At 39.7% G+C, this 15,945-nt stretch overlaps 1 protein-coding gene and 1 gene segment (V, D, J or C); both read right to left on the bottom strand.

The window, feature by feature from the left end:
- The window catches only part of LOC142160594 (uncharacterized), a 326,893-nt gene that overhangs the window by 9,120 nt on the left and 301,828 nt on the right, over positions 1 to 15,945 (bottom strand). Inside the window, exons 2-7 of the mRNA XM_075215463.1 lie at positions 8,425 to 8,538; positions 6,678 to 6,814; positions 6,381 to 6,534; positions 5,690 to 5,943; positions 5,430 to 5,566; positions 4,007 to 4,150 (exon numbers count right to left, since the gene is read on the bottom strand). Of these exons, the coding sequence (XP_075071564.1) occupies positions 4,007 to 4,150; positions 5,430 to 5,566; positions 5,690 to 5,943; positions 6,381 to 6,534; positions 6,678 to 6,717 (729 nt within the window). The 5' untranslated portion in view covers positions 6,718 to 6,814; positions 8,425 to 8,538. The remainder of the gene's footprint in view (positions 1 to 4,006; positions 4,151 to 5,429; positions 5,567 to 5,689; positions 5,944 to 6,380; positions 6,535 to 6,677; positions 6,815 to 8,424; positions 8,539 to 15,945) is intronic.
- Positions 1 to 15,945, bottom strand: part of LOC142160770 (M1-specific T cell receptor beta chain-like) — a 298,946-nt gene that overhangs the window by 72,477 nt on the left and 210,524 nt on the right.

Genomic DNA, 15,945 nt, shown 5'->3' with positions numbered 1-15,945 from the left:
AAAATAAATAACAAGCCACAGCTTTTTGTGGAATTTACTCAAAATGAAGCATTTATAAAACAATTTGGCAATAGCGCTTGGTAATTACATACTTATAATAAGGGAAATTGTGATTTTATGAGTCCGATGAAATTCTGTGCAAAGTGTTAGTGACAAAACATTTAATAAAGGGAAGTAACAATTGCAAGATATAAAACTGACACTTGTCCTACACCAGGACAAACTTGCAAGTGACGTAATTTGGAAGTGTCGCTCTCTCCTTACTTCGGATTTCCAGTGTGTCTGTTTCCAAGTAAGTAGTTATTTTTTACAGGTCGCTTTTTTTCACTATTGTATTAATTGTGTAGGTGTAAACACTGTCGGTGTTTACAGCACCGTCAATAGCATTACCACCACAAAGTACATGGTGCCATTTAGGGAACATTTATTAAAATCTTTTTAGAAATGCTGGCCATTGGCAGCCATTATCTTTCAGCAGCTCTATATTTGTACATTTGTAATATGCAAACGTTTTATAAATAGACCACATTGTATCGCTGAAAAGTTTAATTTCAGCTTTAATTAAATTAGAATGCTTCTAAGTCCAAGCATCTGACACATCATGATAGACAGATCTAGTGGGAATATTTTGTGGCCTTTTTATGAACCCAGAAAACACACTGTTACAGGGAAATCTTTCCATAATAAAAACGGTGAAAGAACGAGACTTGTGCATGTCTATATCTACAGGGACAAGGTGAGCAGAACATTTAATATGTGCGCCTACACTAAGCGCTATTTACTAACATTGAAATAAATTTGCACCAAACCCATAACAACTAATCAGACGTTTGATAAAATCTGATATAGTTTGATATAATAATAACCTCTAATGAAACCTTCCCAAGAGGTGGAGAAACGCGTCAGGGGTTTGCTAGTGGCAAGAAAATCAACCTTTCCAACTTTTCAAGTCTAATTATCATCGTGGACTTTATTTTTTGGATCCTTTCAGAAATCGTATGCTATTTGGAAAGTAAGGTACAACACTAATACAATTATGGACAGTACAAGAGAAAAATCTTTTTGGCTTCTCATTGTCACAGAAAATGGGCTGACTTTAAATAGTGATGTTGGGAAGTGTTCCCTAACAGTGTTGTATCAAATTTGAATTATTTTTTCCTAAACAGAGGCTGCCTCTTAAAGAGCATATATATTTTGCAGTAGAACCGGTAATGAATTGTGGCTAAATGGTCAAACGCACTGGAACTGTGAACCCTATGTAGAACAGGATAAAGCTTTATGTGGATTTACACGGAGATGATAAAATATGACTATAAAATACAATCTGGCTTTCTATATAGGAACAATTGCCATATGAGTGTTTGGAATACACATTAATTTCATCTGGATAAATGAACGTATATGAGCCTGCTCAGTACTGATTGGGAGGTTTTATGCTTTATTTTATTTATTTTAATTTGTGTATTGTATTGTTTTGACAATACTAGCGTGTTGAATACGTATGTTATTATATATGATATTGTATTTGTTTTAATTTAATAAATTAATATATATATAATTTTTTACTCCAACTAGTGCTCATCAGTAATTTTGTTTGCTAGCGTTTGATATAATCGTCTAACTTGCAGGATGAGACAGAAACAAGCTCCTTGCTGATTGGAGAAAAGGAAAAACCATTATATTATTATCTACATCGTTGCTATGTTTTATGGGAGAATGTATCAATTCCGCTTGGGAAAAAACATTGGTAGAGCATCACCATTCATGCTGGCTCTAATGCTTGTCATGATTAGTCTTTGTAAAGCAATATTCATAGCTAGTTCTTTTTTACCATGTATCGTAAACTCAGTTAGCTCACAAAAAACTTTATAATTAAAAAATGCTTCTCTCCCTTATTTATATGTCACTATACCAGATTCAAAGTGTCATAATTACTGAAAGAAATTACTTAAATAAGTTGGAAAAATGTAATAGGGTTGACATGAAAACATTAAGTAACAGTAAGACTTGGATGTTGTATATAATACTTTTTGTTTTATTATTATTAATTAAATAAATAATATTTTTTCATTATTTTAGTATTGATTTTTCACCAATCAATTTATAACAGCCTACGTGTCATGTGAACAAACCACCAAATGATAGTGACAGTACATGTTTATGCCCCTTGTTATAAGCTTTAAGAGGAATTTTCAAGATTTCTTCCGAGGAGTATTGACATCATTCTGCATTTGACAGCAGATTTTTATATGTTTTGACATTAAAAGTTCCACCCAGAAATCTCCCTATCATTTTTTGTGTTCCAGGTGGACATCCCCCTTTACCCCAGCCACACTACAGAGCAGAATGAATTAACATCTCTTAACATTCACAATTTCATGTCCTCTTAGTAGTACCCGACTACAGGATTAGGAAACCCTTGGTGAATATATAAAATTGCAATTAAGCTGGATGGCTGGACAGCAGCTCACGTCCTACCCAGGGACAACATCCAACCAAGTACATCCCTACTGCTGTCCAGTCCATTGACCACATATATTGTAACACAGCTGGGTTCCTGCCTGTTTTAGTGCCTCATAAGTGCATCCTGCTAACAATGGTTATAGGATTATGATCTTGTGAACCTATATGCATGATATGATTGGCACTTAGATTCTTCACCCTCAATATTATTAAGACATTAAAGTCAGCCACGTCTTGTATGGCATGTGGTTTTATTATCTAATTTGAGCACGAGCAACTTTACTGGGGCCCATTGTGTGTGGTCGGAAATGAAGAATTCACTGATACCGACAGGGTCACCTTCTGACATCACTGTCTGATAATGACCATATACATTTCTAATGATCAAAATTGAACATTGTGATTGTTTTTATTTTATATATCAGGGGTCGTCACGCAGCCCCCTGCCTACTGACACGCTGTCCGTCCGGCTGTCATTTAATCCTCACACCAACATGGAACTGTTCAGTTCAGCTCTCCGACAGTGAACTGATGCGCATGCACAGCAGTTCAGCTCATCTAGCGGACAGTGAACTGCGCAGTTACTTCCATGCACCATTGCAGAACGGATCACGCCTGGAAGAGGTAAGTACACAATTATCTAATTTTTTATTCATTTATTAGTGGCTTAAAAATATTTTTGAGGCACTTGTGAGACATAACAGTCATTGGGTGCATTTTTGTGTAGCATAATGTTCATTTGGGGCATTTATGTGTGGCTTAAAATTATATGGAGGCATTTTGTGAGGTATAACATTCAATGGGGGCATTTATACGTGGTTTAACATTCATTGGCGGCATTACTGTGGCATACTGTGAATTGGAGGCACTTAGGTTTGGATAATGTGAATTGGGGCATTACTGTGGCATAATATGAATTGGGGGCACAACTATGTGGTATATGAGTTGGGGGTATAACTATGAGGCATGGTATGAATTGTGGGCACAACTATATGGCATAATATAAATTGAGGACAATACTGTGGCATAATATGAATTGAGTATACTACTATGTGGCATTATTTGAATGTTTATTTGCTGGTCCGATTACTATTACTATTATGATATAAAATGATATATATATATATATATATATATATATATATATATATGTCTTGTTTCATTATGCTAATATTATAATATTGATAGCAACTCATGCACAGAATTGTGTGTGTGTATAAATATATATATATGCACACATACATACATACATACATACATACATACATACATACATACACAGCAGGCACACCTGGGCTTGACACTGATAGATAAAGGTTGCCTACCCCTATATACTGTGATGCTGTCTCAATTGCTTGATATCGGCTGTGATGTTGCTGCGTTTACCCAACATTACTTATAAGGAATAAGCCAGGCACAACTATATTGCAGAGGATAACCAATTTATTTCAGGTTAAATAGATCCAGACGATTTGTTGATTGGGGTGTGTGCCTGTTACATTGGCAACAGCTGAAATGCCAGATCTAGGTAAAGGATTTAATTTGTAGCAACGGTGCTGGATACCCAGGAGTTGAAGTTGCAGACCTTGGTGTAGACACCAGGATAGTTCCTTTGAGCACAGCCGTATCCCCAGGAGACAATACCCTGAAGTTTTCCATTACAAACCACGGGTCCACCAGAGTCACCCTGAGGAACAAGACACCAAATTAAAGGAGAAAAAAATTGAAAGAAATAGGCTCAAGCTGCTGTGTAATTACACGTATCAGTATGTCCTGGCAGCTTCTGCCCAAGCCTGTGCTAGACTAATATAGTCTATGAGTAATATAAATAGATAAAATAAAGGTAGCACCTACTTTGGTTACCTGCAAACCCCAATAATGCAGGGAAATTACTAGTAGAGACAAACTATCTAAACTGTTCTGAGAAATATTCGCCTCCACATTTGGCTATGAAATTTTGCATGTTTTTCGAATTTGGTCTTAAATGTTCTCAGCCTTGAATTAAATATTTTTGACCTACTTCGATTCATATGCAAAATATAAAAAGATATATAGGAACGGCGCTCAAAAGTTTGCATATGCATAAACAAAAATAAATACATTCAGACGTTTTGTGGCTCTAACATAAGAGAGGCATTGTGAAAACATCATATGTCCTCCAGTTTTTGAATGTATTTATTTTTGTTATGCATATGCAAACTTTTAAGCACCGTTCCCATATATTTTATTATATTTTGTATACCAGACTTTTAGCTCTGGTGGATTGGAGCAGTTATGTAGGTGGCTCTTTGCGCTGTATACCACTGTGTTTATATTCTTTGTCTATTCATATGCAATTCTGTGAATTGTGAATTTCCAAATACAGTGCAGAATGGCTGAACAAAAGTCTATTGTTTCATCGGAAAGTTGCACCTGTGGAAAATGTCAACTTCTGCCGCAAACTCAATTTCCACAACATTTGCCCCGGTTTGGTCCTTCTCTAATAACAAGCACTCTAGCTGTTTCAAATCAGCTCTTGTTTTACTGAGTAAATATAGCTCTATTAATTAATAAAGCAACCAGTAAATTATAACTTTAGCTAACATACAACCCGCTATGATATAAATAGATGCTGGGTGCATGTTTATCTACACAGTATCAAATTACACTGTATGAGTGTCTCAATATGTTGGATGAGCTTTAAAAATGGGTTTTTATCTATCCATAAGAGATAAATCTTAAAAAAGTATTAAAAAGTAATTATTTTATTTCACTTTAATGAAAGGCAAAAAATTATATTAAATTAGTTTACCATTATAATCTAAAAAAAATTAAAGTAACAAAAAGTGTTTTTCGTCCCTCATTGTTTATAGACAATCCCCCTACTTGTTCAAAATGGCCTTTAGTTGCTGTTTCTGCATCGTAGCTTTAGAATTGTGTCTACATATGAAATTTAACTACACTATGCAAATATCAGAATGGGTTACCTGGCAGGAATCTTTACCACCACCCAGAAAACCAGCGCAGAACATGTTTTTAGTAATTTCACCAGGGTAGCTACTGGAGCACTGGCTGTCAGACAAAATTGGTGCGTTCAGACACTGCAGGAGATCTGGATAATTAGCTAGAGAGAAGAGAATTACTCAGTGAGACCAATTGGAAGCTTCTGTGTATTTGTTCTTTAAGACAATGACAACTGATGCTCAGAAAATCACGTTGATGGGTTTAAAAAATAAAATTGACTTACTTCCACTGCTGAGTGTGTTTCCCCAGCCGGAGATCAGACAGTTGGTGCCGGCGGCTGCGCAGCCAGAAGGCATAGACACAGCCTGGACGTAGGCATTTAGGGAGGCGGGGGTGGACAGCTTGATCAACATGATGTCATTGTCCAGGGTTCTGGAGTTGTAGCTGCCATGTCTAATGACCTTGGCAGAGTTGATGAACTGCTCAGTGCCCTCATTTACAGCGATGTTATGTTCTCCCAGCCTGACCTGAATGCTTCTGTATACAAAATATACAAGGGGGAAATAGAAATTGTTCTTGTGGCTCCAAAGACCAAGTGAAGAAAACAATCATGTACAGTGAGCAGTTGGCTCAAGTCTGGACTAACGGAATTAGTATCTATGAAAGGTTGAACTTGATTTACCTATGTCAACCTTACTGTGTTACTATGTTGAAATGGAAAATCTATCTTATTTATGTAGCAATAAGCCATCATGAGTGGATTTTAGCTTTCTATATTTAGACACAATGGAACGGGTGCCTCTAGTGACTATAGTTATATATAAAAATAAACTACTGGCGTTACAACGGAATCACTTTCGAGCAAATCAAATTTTGGATATAGTTGTAATTAAGTTTGATTCAACACGAACTCTATAAAACATATTCTGTTTTTCTAATATTTGATGCTTTTTTATAATATCCCTTTTACTTACGATTTATAGCAGTGAGCAGCAGAGACCACCCACAGGTTGCTAACCAGAGACCCTCCGCAGAAATGGTATCCAGAACTCAGAGATGCCTGGTAAGGGACAGAGTTCTTTGTACAGGTGAAACCTCCGACAATCTTATCGTCATCCTCATATGCGGCTGTAAGTCATGATACATAAAATAAAAATGTATTCAAATATAAATGTAATAATGCGATAAAGGGAAGATTCATTTTACAAGGCTTTTACATTATTTTAAGAATGATTGTTCCTTGTGTAGTGCAGTATATTTAGAAGTCTTACCTGCCACGCCAAGCAAAACTGCGACCACAAAGAACTTCATGGCTGATTTCTAAGCTGTTTCATGGTGTGGTCCGTCGCATTTCATATTTATATCCTCTATCCAGAGCATTTTGGGAGGTTGTCCAAGGACACATGTCCTGAATAAGAATAATTATAATAAAGTAACAAGTTGGTGTAAATACATGGACAGTTGCCTTAAACTCCATATGATTTAAATTGTGAAGTTCCCAGGTGATAAGATTTAATTTTTGGAATAAATTGTGTTTTACAGATTACTTATTAGTTGACTGATATACTGCTCTGAAATACAGTTGTAAGTCAACTTGTTTAAGCAATTCCAGAGTTAGCATATTGTAAGCGTAAAAATGACACAGAATCATACTATTAGGTTTTTGTACAAATATTAATGTATCTAACTTACCATTTCCTTCACCTGTGGCTGTATTAAAAATAATGAACTTACTATCTCTCAAAACTCCTCGCTACAAACAACATTCTCAAATATATAGGCCACAATTTTAGGAGTCAAGAGCTCCATATGAGCAGATGTGCTTAGTGGGAGCTGCTCATCTATCTATATTCCATAGCCAAAATTCTGAGACTTCCCAGACATCCCATATGTCAAACCTACGTGATCCTATCCAGATTTCCCAAGCTTTTTTTTACTGTTTTATCATTAATGTCTATATTATGAACAGTTGACATTAATTCACAATGTTTTTTCTGTGCGTTCTTTTGCTCACTTACTTCCTCCGTTTTAAGTGTCCCGGCAGCTGTCCTGACAACCGGGACGTCACCTCCACCCTGTTCCTCCTGACCATCATCAGGGCAACGGTTGGGATGCTCTCTTGTTCAGTGCCGCATTGCAGCAACTTCTGAAAGCCGGGTGCATGCGCAGGGGACCTCATTAATTCAGTCAGACATATGGGGCTAATTGCAGGGCAACTGACCTAGCAAGCATATTGGCCAGCCTCCCTATTAAAGGCAAGGAGTGCCTTGTCTCCCTGTCGGTTGCGTGACCCACTAGCTGACCTGTGAATACCCTATCCATTTGATTCTGATTCCTGTTGTGACCCTTAGCTTGTTTCTGGATCCTGCTTGAACTCTGATTGCCCTGACCTCTGACTTTATTACTGGATATCTTTGCTCGCTGCCAGCCTTAACCATTCTCCTGCTTGCTACGAACCTCTTCTTGGATACCGCCACCTACCTACCAGCTGCGCTATTGCATATAAGCTTCTACGATGCTGAGAGATAAGACCTGTGGGCATCCAAGTACCTGTGAGTGCAACAAGCTCTGCGGGAAAGGCGGCTGCTATAGGCGACCGCTGTTCACCTGTTCTAGAAGCTTATGTTAATAGCCACTAGCTGCAACATATAGTAGATTAGAGCAGACCTACACCCGAATTCAACAGCGCACATATTTTCATATCCATTTGTTTCTGAATTCTGGCTTTTCAAAGATGATTTCTGGGCATTTATAAATAAATACACGCTGTGCTCAGTATGTGTACCATGATGAATCAGGCCAGAATAGTTTCAAGGATTAAGGAGCAAGAAGGCACTTTAGCTCCTACTTCTCACTGCCCAGTGGTGTCAGAAGTTAGTGAGACTCCAATCATTAGGATGTTTGAGGAAGATTCCACCAGATCTGCCATTCTAGCAAGTTTCAGAACAAGGTCTGGCAGTTATCTCTGACTCAAGCCTCATTAAACTGCAAAATTAATGAGGTTAAGGGGGTCATTACCTTACTATAAGAAAGCCTCTAGATCTGGAGGGTGCGCACTGCAGACACTGAGCACTGGGTCCTTGCAACCATTCCGGACTGACTTCTGAAAAGATTAGGATTCCCTCCTACAGCCTGTAAAGAGAAAGGGAGATCTACACTTTGAAAACGGGAACATTTTAGTTTTCTATGACTTTTCATATGAGCTCCAGAAAAAAACTACTCAGGAAAAGCAATATCCTATAGTTGGTCATATATCGTTGAGTGTGAGGGTGGTGGACGGTTCACAGTGGGTGGGACTCTAGTAGTATTTATAATTGCATAATACTACATTTGGGGTATACCTAACAGACCTAAAGTAATGGATACAAACTTAGATATGGTCCTATTTAGGTGGGTAGTGAGAGAGTGAAGTTATAATCATTCTAAGTTATATTTCAGCCTGGTGAACTTTTGTTGGCTTCGACATGGGTTGAGAGTGCTAACAAAACATTATCCAACGGGTGGCAAATAAACCAAGAAATCATAACATTACTGTTTTCCTACAACCACAACAGACAGAAACTACAAAGAACATATTACGGTCTCCACAAGTGAGATCATTTGGGTTAATGGAAGCCCTGGTTTGAAGATCAACACAGAAGTTGATCAAAAAGCAACGGATATTTAATAGATGTCGCAAAGAACAAAAGAGTGAACATATACAACCATTGATAAAAAATAGCAAAACAGAGCTAGGACCAATACACAAAACAGGGACTGTATAGAATCAGGATATAAAATGAACTGGTGTTGCTGTAATAGGGTGCAGGAAACCAAACAAGAGTGGGGTCAGGAAAACCTAGTCTAGGCCAAGTACTCTAAATATAAAAGACTGAGGGATCTAATTACCATGATCCAATGCAGCAGTAACAATGTAATGCCCTGAACTGTTGGCTCCACACAGCCAACAATGGGTGACACTCACTGCACAGACTGTCTGCTTCATCACATCAGGATAAGTGTTGTGAGTGGCCGTTCATACCAGTGGCAGAAGACAGAGGCTGAACCAAGGCTTCATGGTGATAACTGCAATCTGTAAGAAGGAATGTAAACAGCTTTATCAGCATGTTGTAAACACCAACTGTGTAATTCCCTGTCCGGCTGCAATGTTTTACACTTGTTATTTAGTTTTCTTTCTTACTACAGGTGCTACCCACACTTTACATCATAATTTATATATCTCACTGATACGTTTATTACATATCCATAACATACCAGTGTTGGTTCCTTTAGGTATCGTTTGGCCTAAAGAGTTATGTAGTATAACACAATATTCCTAAAATTCCTCCTGAGTGCATCTCTATTCAGCCTCCCCATTTATCTAACATGCTATCAGCCATGAAATGCAATGAGGCTTGGGATAGTATCAGATGGAAATCATATTGGTACATCGGGGAGATTGTAAATCCAAAGGGATTCCCTGATCTTATGTGTAAGTGTTAGAAGTCTGATTTGTTGTTTCAACAATACATTCATTCAATCAATTCAGCTGTCTGGGAATGATATAGTGCACGTAGTATCAAGTGACTCTCTGTGACTGCCCAATAATACATTTCTTTTCCTGTGAATACCATTATCTGCCTTTATACCCCGATATGACATACTGACATTTTTTTCTCCCCACTTTCATTGAATATGCTTTGCTTGCAGAACATGTTGATATACACTGCTGCCTAATTGTTGTGGCCTTTGCCATACCAATGAAAATCCCCACCGATCCTCTGCTCAGACTGCTCCCTCACCTTCCACACGTACTGCCATAGTGGGATTGACAGAGGAAACAACAAGCCTGGTGGAATCTCTGAGTGTGAGTACCTATCTCTGGTTCCTGCTTCTTGTGACTGCTCATTCTGCACCAGTCCCTAGTAATGCTCTGACTATACAAGACTGTACTAGCTGGTGCACATAACACTGCTTTTACTATATAGTCCACTAACTCTGGTCTGCTGCCTAGTAACAGGTGATGGACTAGTAACCTAATGTGTTGATGTGGGCACTCTCACTGCCAGGGATAGGTAAACTATGACTTTCCAGCTGTTATGGATCTACAGGTCAGGTCCCTCACTGACCCTTCAGTTTTATGTCATCCTGGGCAGTCTGAGACTTCTAGTCTTACAATAGCTGAAGATCCACAGGTTGCCAACATTTGTCTTAATCTACTTTGGTGTCACCAAACGTTTAAATACAATAAAAAAGTTAGAAAATGTAGGCACTGTCACTATTATGGGTGGGGTATGGAATAACGGTGCTGATTACACCGACAAGACTTACCACAACATCTTGAGTCCGAACGGCTGCTTCCCCAACAAGGATCTATCACAATGTTTTGTGAAGCGACTTGAAGAAATCCAGAGAAAAGAAGACGCTGGTGGAGGGCTGGATGACGTCACTGACATAAGCGACGCTGTTAATGCTGCTCTTAAGGGGGGTAATGTAACTATGCGGCCATGTACAAAGTTAGTCTCCCGGCAGCGGTGACTGAGGCTCTAGATGCCGATAGAACAGGTATCTGGAGGTATAATCCACCCTGGGGCCTAGAGTACTAGAACTAGACAGGCAATAACTATTCATCATCATCACCATTTATTTATATAGTGTCACTAATTCCGCAGCGCTGTACAGAGAACTCACTCACATCAGTCCCTGCCCCATTGGAGCTTACAGTCTAAATTCCTTAACATACACTCAGACACAGACTAGGGTCAATTTTGAAAGCAGCCAATTAACATACCAGTATGTTTTTGGAGTGTGACAGGAAACCGGAGCACCCGGAGGAAACCCACGCAAACACAGGAAGAACATACAAACTCCTCACAGATAAGGCCATGGTCGGGAATTGAACTCATGACCCCAGCGCTGTGAGGCAGAAGTGCTAACCACTTCGCCACAATGCTGCCCCAATTATGCTTTGTGGTTGGTAATTTTCCTTCTTTGCACTATGTAAAAAAGATTCACATTACAGTCAGGTCAGGATTCAAGATTCACCAATACATTGACGTGTCAGGTCAATACCCAAGTTTACAGACACACAGATCAAGATCAAGGCTCCAAGTTTAGTAGATAAACAGGATCTCAGGGTGACACCATCATCTCCCTCCCTAAGTCACTGATCAGACTGCTGGGAGAGACATTAATTTAAGAATTGCCTTAACTGTCGCATTGCTGGAACAGCAGGAAACCAAAATACAGCCGCGCCCCTGGAGGCCTATTTATCAAAGATCTCCCTCCTGTAATTTAGAGGTAAATCCCCAAAAACTGCTGGTTTCGGGGATTTACCACTAACTTATTATGTATTATTCTAGCATCGCAGCAGATATCTGCTGCTTTGCTTTTCTCATCGTTTTACTGAGCACTCCCGATAAGTGTATGGGAAGTGCTCAGTATGTAACAATGGTACTTAGTTTTCAATCATGTTAATGTACGCCACCTGAAGCTGGCGCCACCTGAAGCTGGCGCACATTACCATGATTGAAAAGTTTCACTGAAAACAGCTCTTCTCCGAAGAGCAGAGCTGCACAGCGCATGTGTGGAGGTATCATGTGATCCCTCCATGTCACATGACTCTGGTTCCTTCATTCGGGGATCTCTGTGCGCATGCCCCAGATTATCGGTCGGCGCATGCGCACAGGGATTGAAAGAGGGGCGAACAGCACCGCGGAGGGAGGAGAAGAGAAGACCCAAGGGAAAGGTAAGTGTTAATCTTCACAGGAGCAGCCGTTTTTCGGAACGGCTGTTCCTGTGCTGATTTTTTGATGCATATGGGGAACTTTTCAAACCGCATCTATGCGATGAGGATTGAAAAGTTTCAATCATATGTTGCGGTGATTGGTAAATAGACCCCCTGGTGAGGGAGGGGAGGCTGCTATAATGTGTGAAGGAAGGTGGGGTGTCTTAATATATTGTGTGATATGAGGGGAGAGGGGCTGTCTTAATAGTACATGGGTGGGAGATAGGCTTTCAATTTAATGGTGGAGTTGAGGTGGGGGCTAAATATTTAATTAATTGGTGGAGCTATTTACTTTAATACTGGGACATATTAAATTAAGATGGAGTGATGGGACCTTTAATTTTATACTGGGGCAATTGGGGCTGTTAATTGAATGTGGAGCTGGGTTTGCGAAAGAGGGCTTTTTATTAGATGTGAATACTAATTGTTTTATGTCGGGGATGGTTGTGGGAAATGGTTATATTAAACATAAATGCTATTAATTTATTGCTGGGGCTGTTTGGAGGAAGCGAAATAGGTTTATTTGTTAAATAAGAATACTATTACTTTCATGTTGGTGCTGGTTGGAGGAAAATAGGTCTATTTATTAAATGTTGGTGCTATTGATTTAATGCCGGGACTGGAAGGAGTTTTCTTAATTTTCCAACATTCCAGGATCCAGATAAGCAGCAACTGAGCTAAAGACATCAGCAGCCACAAGTGGTGACAGTGACAAGAACAGGTAGGAGAGAGCAGGACAGTCTGACAACTGTCCTGAATCTGCTGGGGAAGACCCGAATTTGGGTGACTGTCTTGCTTAGTCAGGATTTGGTCTGACTACAAGGACAGTTGGGAGGTATGTCCCACTCACACCGTACTGCTGGTGAAGGCAGAGCTGCGTGCACCTAACAGTAGTGCACACATTATTGCCTCTTTATTTGTCATATATGATAACCCCCCGGTTAAGTACCCTGGGCCCCCCAGAGCCTTATTCCAGCTCTGGTGATACTTTAGTGGTTCCTGCATTGATTCCATTGCCTCCTCCTACCTTGCACTGGTCCCATTCTCAGATCAGTTTGTTGAACATATGGCCAGCGCACATTGCACTGACAATATCATTAATCCTTCCTCCTTTGTAATTACTATATTACCAGCAAACCTTTGGATTAGCTTTCTTCACTTATACCATTGTCTGCCAACCCTCCCTGCACTGGTATTAATTCAAACCACCCAAATCACTGGGCACATTTAGGGCTCATACACAATTGTTACAATAGTGTTTTCTTGCAGATGCTTGAAGCATTTCACCTTTGTGGTGATCGCAGTGGATAATAGTCATTTATTATAAGGATTATGTCTAATGCATTTTTTGAAGCACACAGGGCACATTTTATATATTAAAGAGAGAGGTTTGTCTGGTAATTTGCATCTTATGACGTCAGGGGAAGATGCTACAGAGCGGTGAGGTCTCATATGCTTCTCTGGCAGACTGATCAGATACGATTGTGCCAACATGTTACGTAATAGTTAAACTTATTAAACGCAGTCACATATGTTTCTATGAAGGGAATATTGGAAGTATGTGTTAGTAGCAACTAAACAAGTTGGAGCACAGAGGCATAAACCAGTCGTAGATCATGTAAAAGGATTCATGTCATTTTATAACACAGGACTGGCAGCATTTTCCTGCATTGCTTTAGAAATGACCCACTGTGTCTTAAGTCATCACATATGGGGTTTCCTAATTGTTACTACAACCAAATTCTATTAGTTCTAAATCCCGCCTACTTTTGTTTTGGCCCCACCTACAGCTGATTTGGTCCCGCCCACATGAGGCCAGTTCAAGAATTCTTTCCAGGGCCTCTTTCAGTTCCCAATTCACCCCTGTTACAGTTACTTCCCCAATAATGTTTCTCAATGGCACATCAGCGCCACCCCTTTATTTGTGTTTCCCCTCATTAATACTATTACCCCCCCCACACACAAACACTTTAAAGACCATTCCCTAAGTATATTACTTCCCACACATTCTTATCCCTCCACATCCACAAGCCCACTCACAGCTGCTGCATATTCAGTCATTCCCACCTAGCTCCCACTCACCTGCAAGACCTGAGTCATATAAAGACACACACAGCACCATAACACTGCATCCCGGACACACTATCAGCATGGACAATATGTGTTCTATACTACACTACTACACTCATCCATCTAAAGAACCAGTCCCACATATTTTCGAATTGCTTTTTATTGATGGTGGGGAGGACAAAGGGGCTCAGTGGTTATATCACGGTTAGGTAGAGTAGGATCCAGAGTCTAACGGTTGATGATGATACGTGCCGCTGTTGGTACGTGCCGCCGTTGCTATGTGCCGCTGTTGGTACGTGCCGCCATTGCTATGTGCCGCCGTTGGTACGTGCAGCTGTTGGTTCGTGCAGCTGTTGGGACGTGCCGCCGTTGGTATCGGTAGGGGTCCCATCCTGGTGGAGTGAATTTTGGTGGAGTGAAGGGTGGTGTTTCTGCGGAGAGAGTACCTGCCTTCTTCAGGTGCAAGTATGGGGATTAGCCCGTACTTACACCTGAACAAGGTGGGTACTCTCTCCGCAGCATTACTTCACTGATTCCAAAGGCGGGCGGCTCTCTGATGCTTAGGTGTTACTTAGCATGCCTCTTGCTCCTCTTTTTCTTGGATTTCTTCCTGCAAAATGAAGAGAAACCTGGTAAATGACAAAGGTCTAGGGAGCCATGTGCAAATTACAGACATTTTAGCAGGGCATACATATATATACTGTGAGGGGAAGACACTGGGAAAGGGGTTGGAAGTGTGTACATTTCTACTAGATTTTTAACTTACTTTGGAGGCTCCTTTAGCCGTTCGTACGGTGTTTCTTTATACTCGTTCTTCATGAAAAGTTTTTTCCAGAAGCTCATTATGGTCCCAGAAGGTTTTTCTATAGATAAAATGCAAAATAAGAGTCATACTGGTGTCTCGAGGTCTCCAATTGCCTGTTTAGAACAGAAACTCGCCCGAGATTCAACAGAAAGAGAAACTTTTTTCTGATGTGGCAACACTTAATATTTTCAGATGGAATACACCATTTAAAGTACATACTTGTGGGACTACAAGTGGCAGCATGCACATGGGCACAGCTTGATACATTTACCCCCTGAGGTCCAAAACACTTGACTGATCTTCCAATATAAACATCCTCCCACAACTAGCCTAGTATATAGGAAGGAATATGTCTATCTGGGGGCTACAGTAGAAGTGAGCCCCCCAGGGCTGTGGCTGCTTCCTAGAAGGGGAGATTTAACAAATTCCTTTTCTGAATGTTTTTTTATTATTATTATTATTTTTCCTGCTCAAGTCTGTCCCTGTTCATTTATATAGCTTTTAAATGCCAGAGAGGAAGAATTCAGGGTTTAATACAATTACAGAACTTTAACCACTATGCTTACCATTCTTCTTGGTCCAATCATATTCATCAAAATTAATTACATCAAGATCATCAAAGTCCTAAAAATAGTAAAATTATACATATGAATACCTCTTGGCATTGCAATGTGTGAATAGTATGTAATATGTATGTAATAGTAACCAGTATGCATATCACTGGAATACATTTATTCCTGGCAGTAATAACATTTATAATTAAGGACACCTCGGACAACTTCTATCTCTTTAACATTCCAGTACCAACAGCAACAATTTACTAGCAGTACATTAATCATACTGGCGTTGGCACAAAAGTTACACTATCATAGATGTCAGCTTCAATCCTACATACAGT

Source organism: Mixophyes fleayi, chromosome 6 (genome assembly GCF_038048845.1).
Source record: "Mixophyes fleayi isolate aMixFle1 chromosome 6, aMixFle1.hap1, whole genome shotgun sequence".
Lineage (NCBI taxonomy): Eukaryota > Metazoa > Chordata > Amphibia > Anura > Limnodynastidae > Mixophyes > Mixophyes fleayi.
This window is presented reverse-complemented; position numbering and strand designations above follow the sequence as displayed.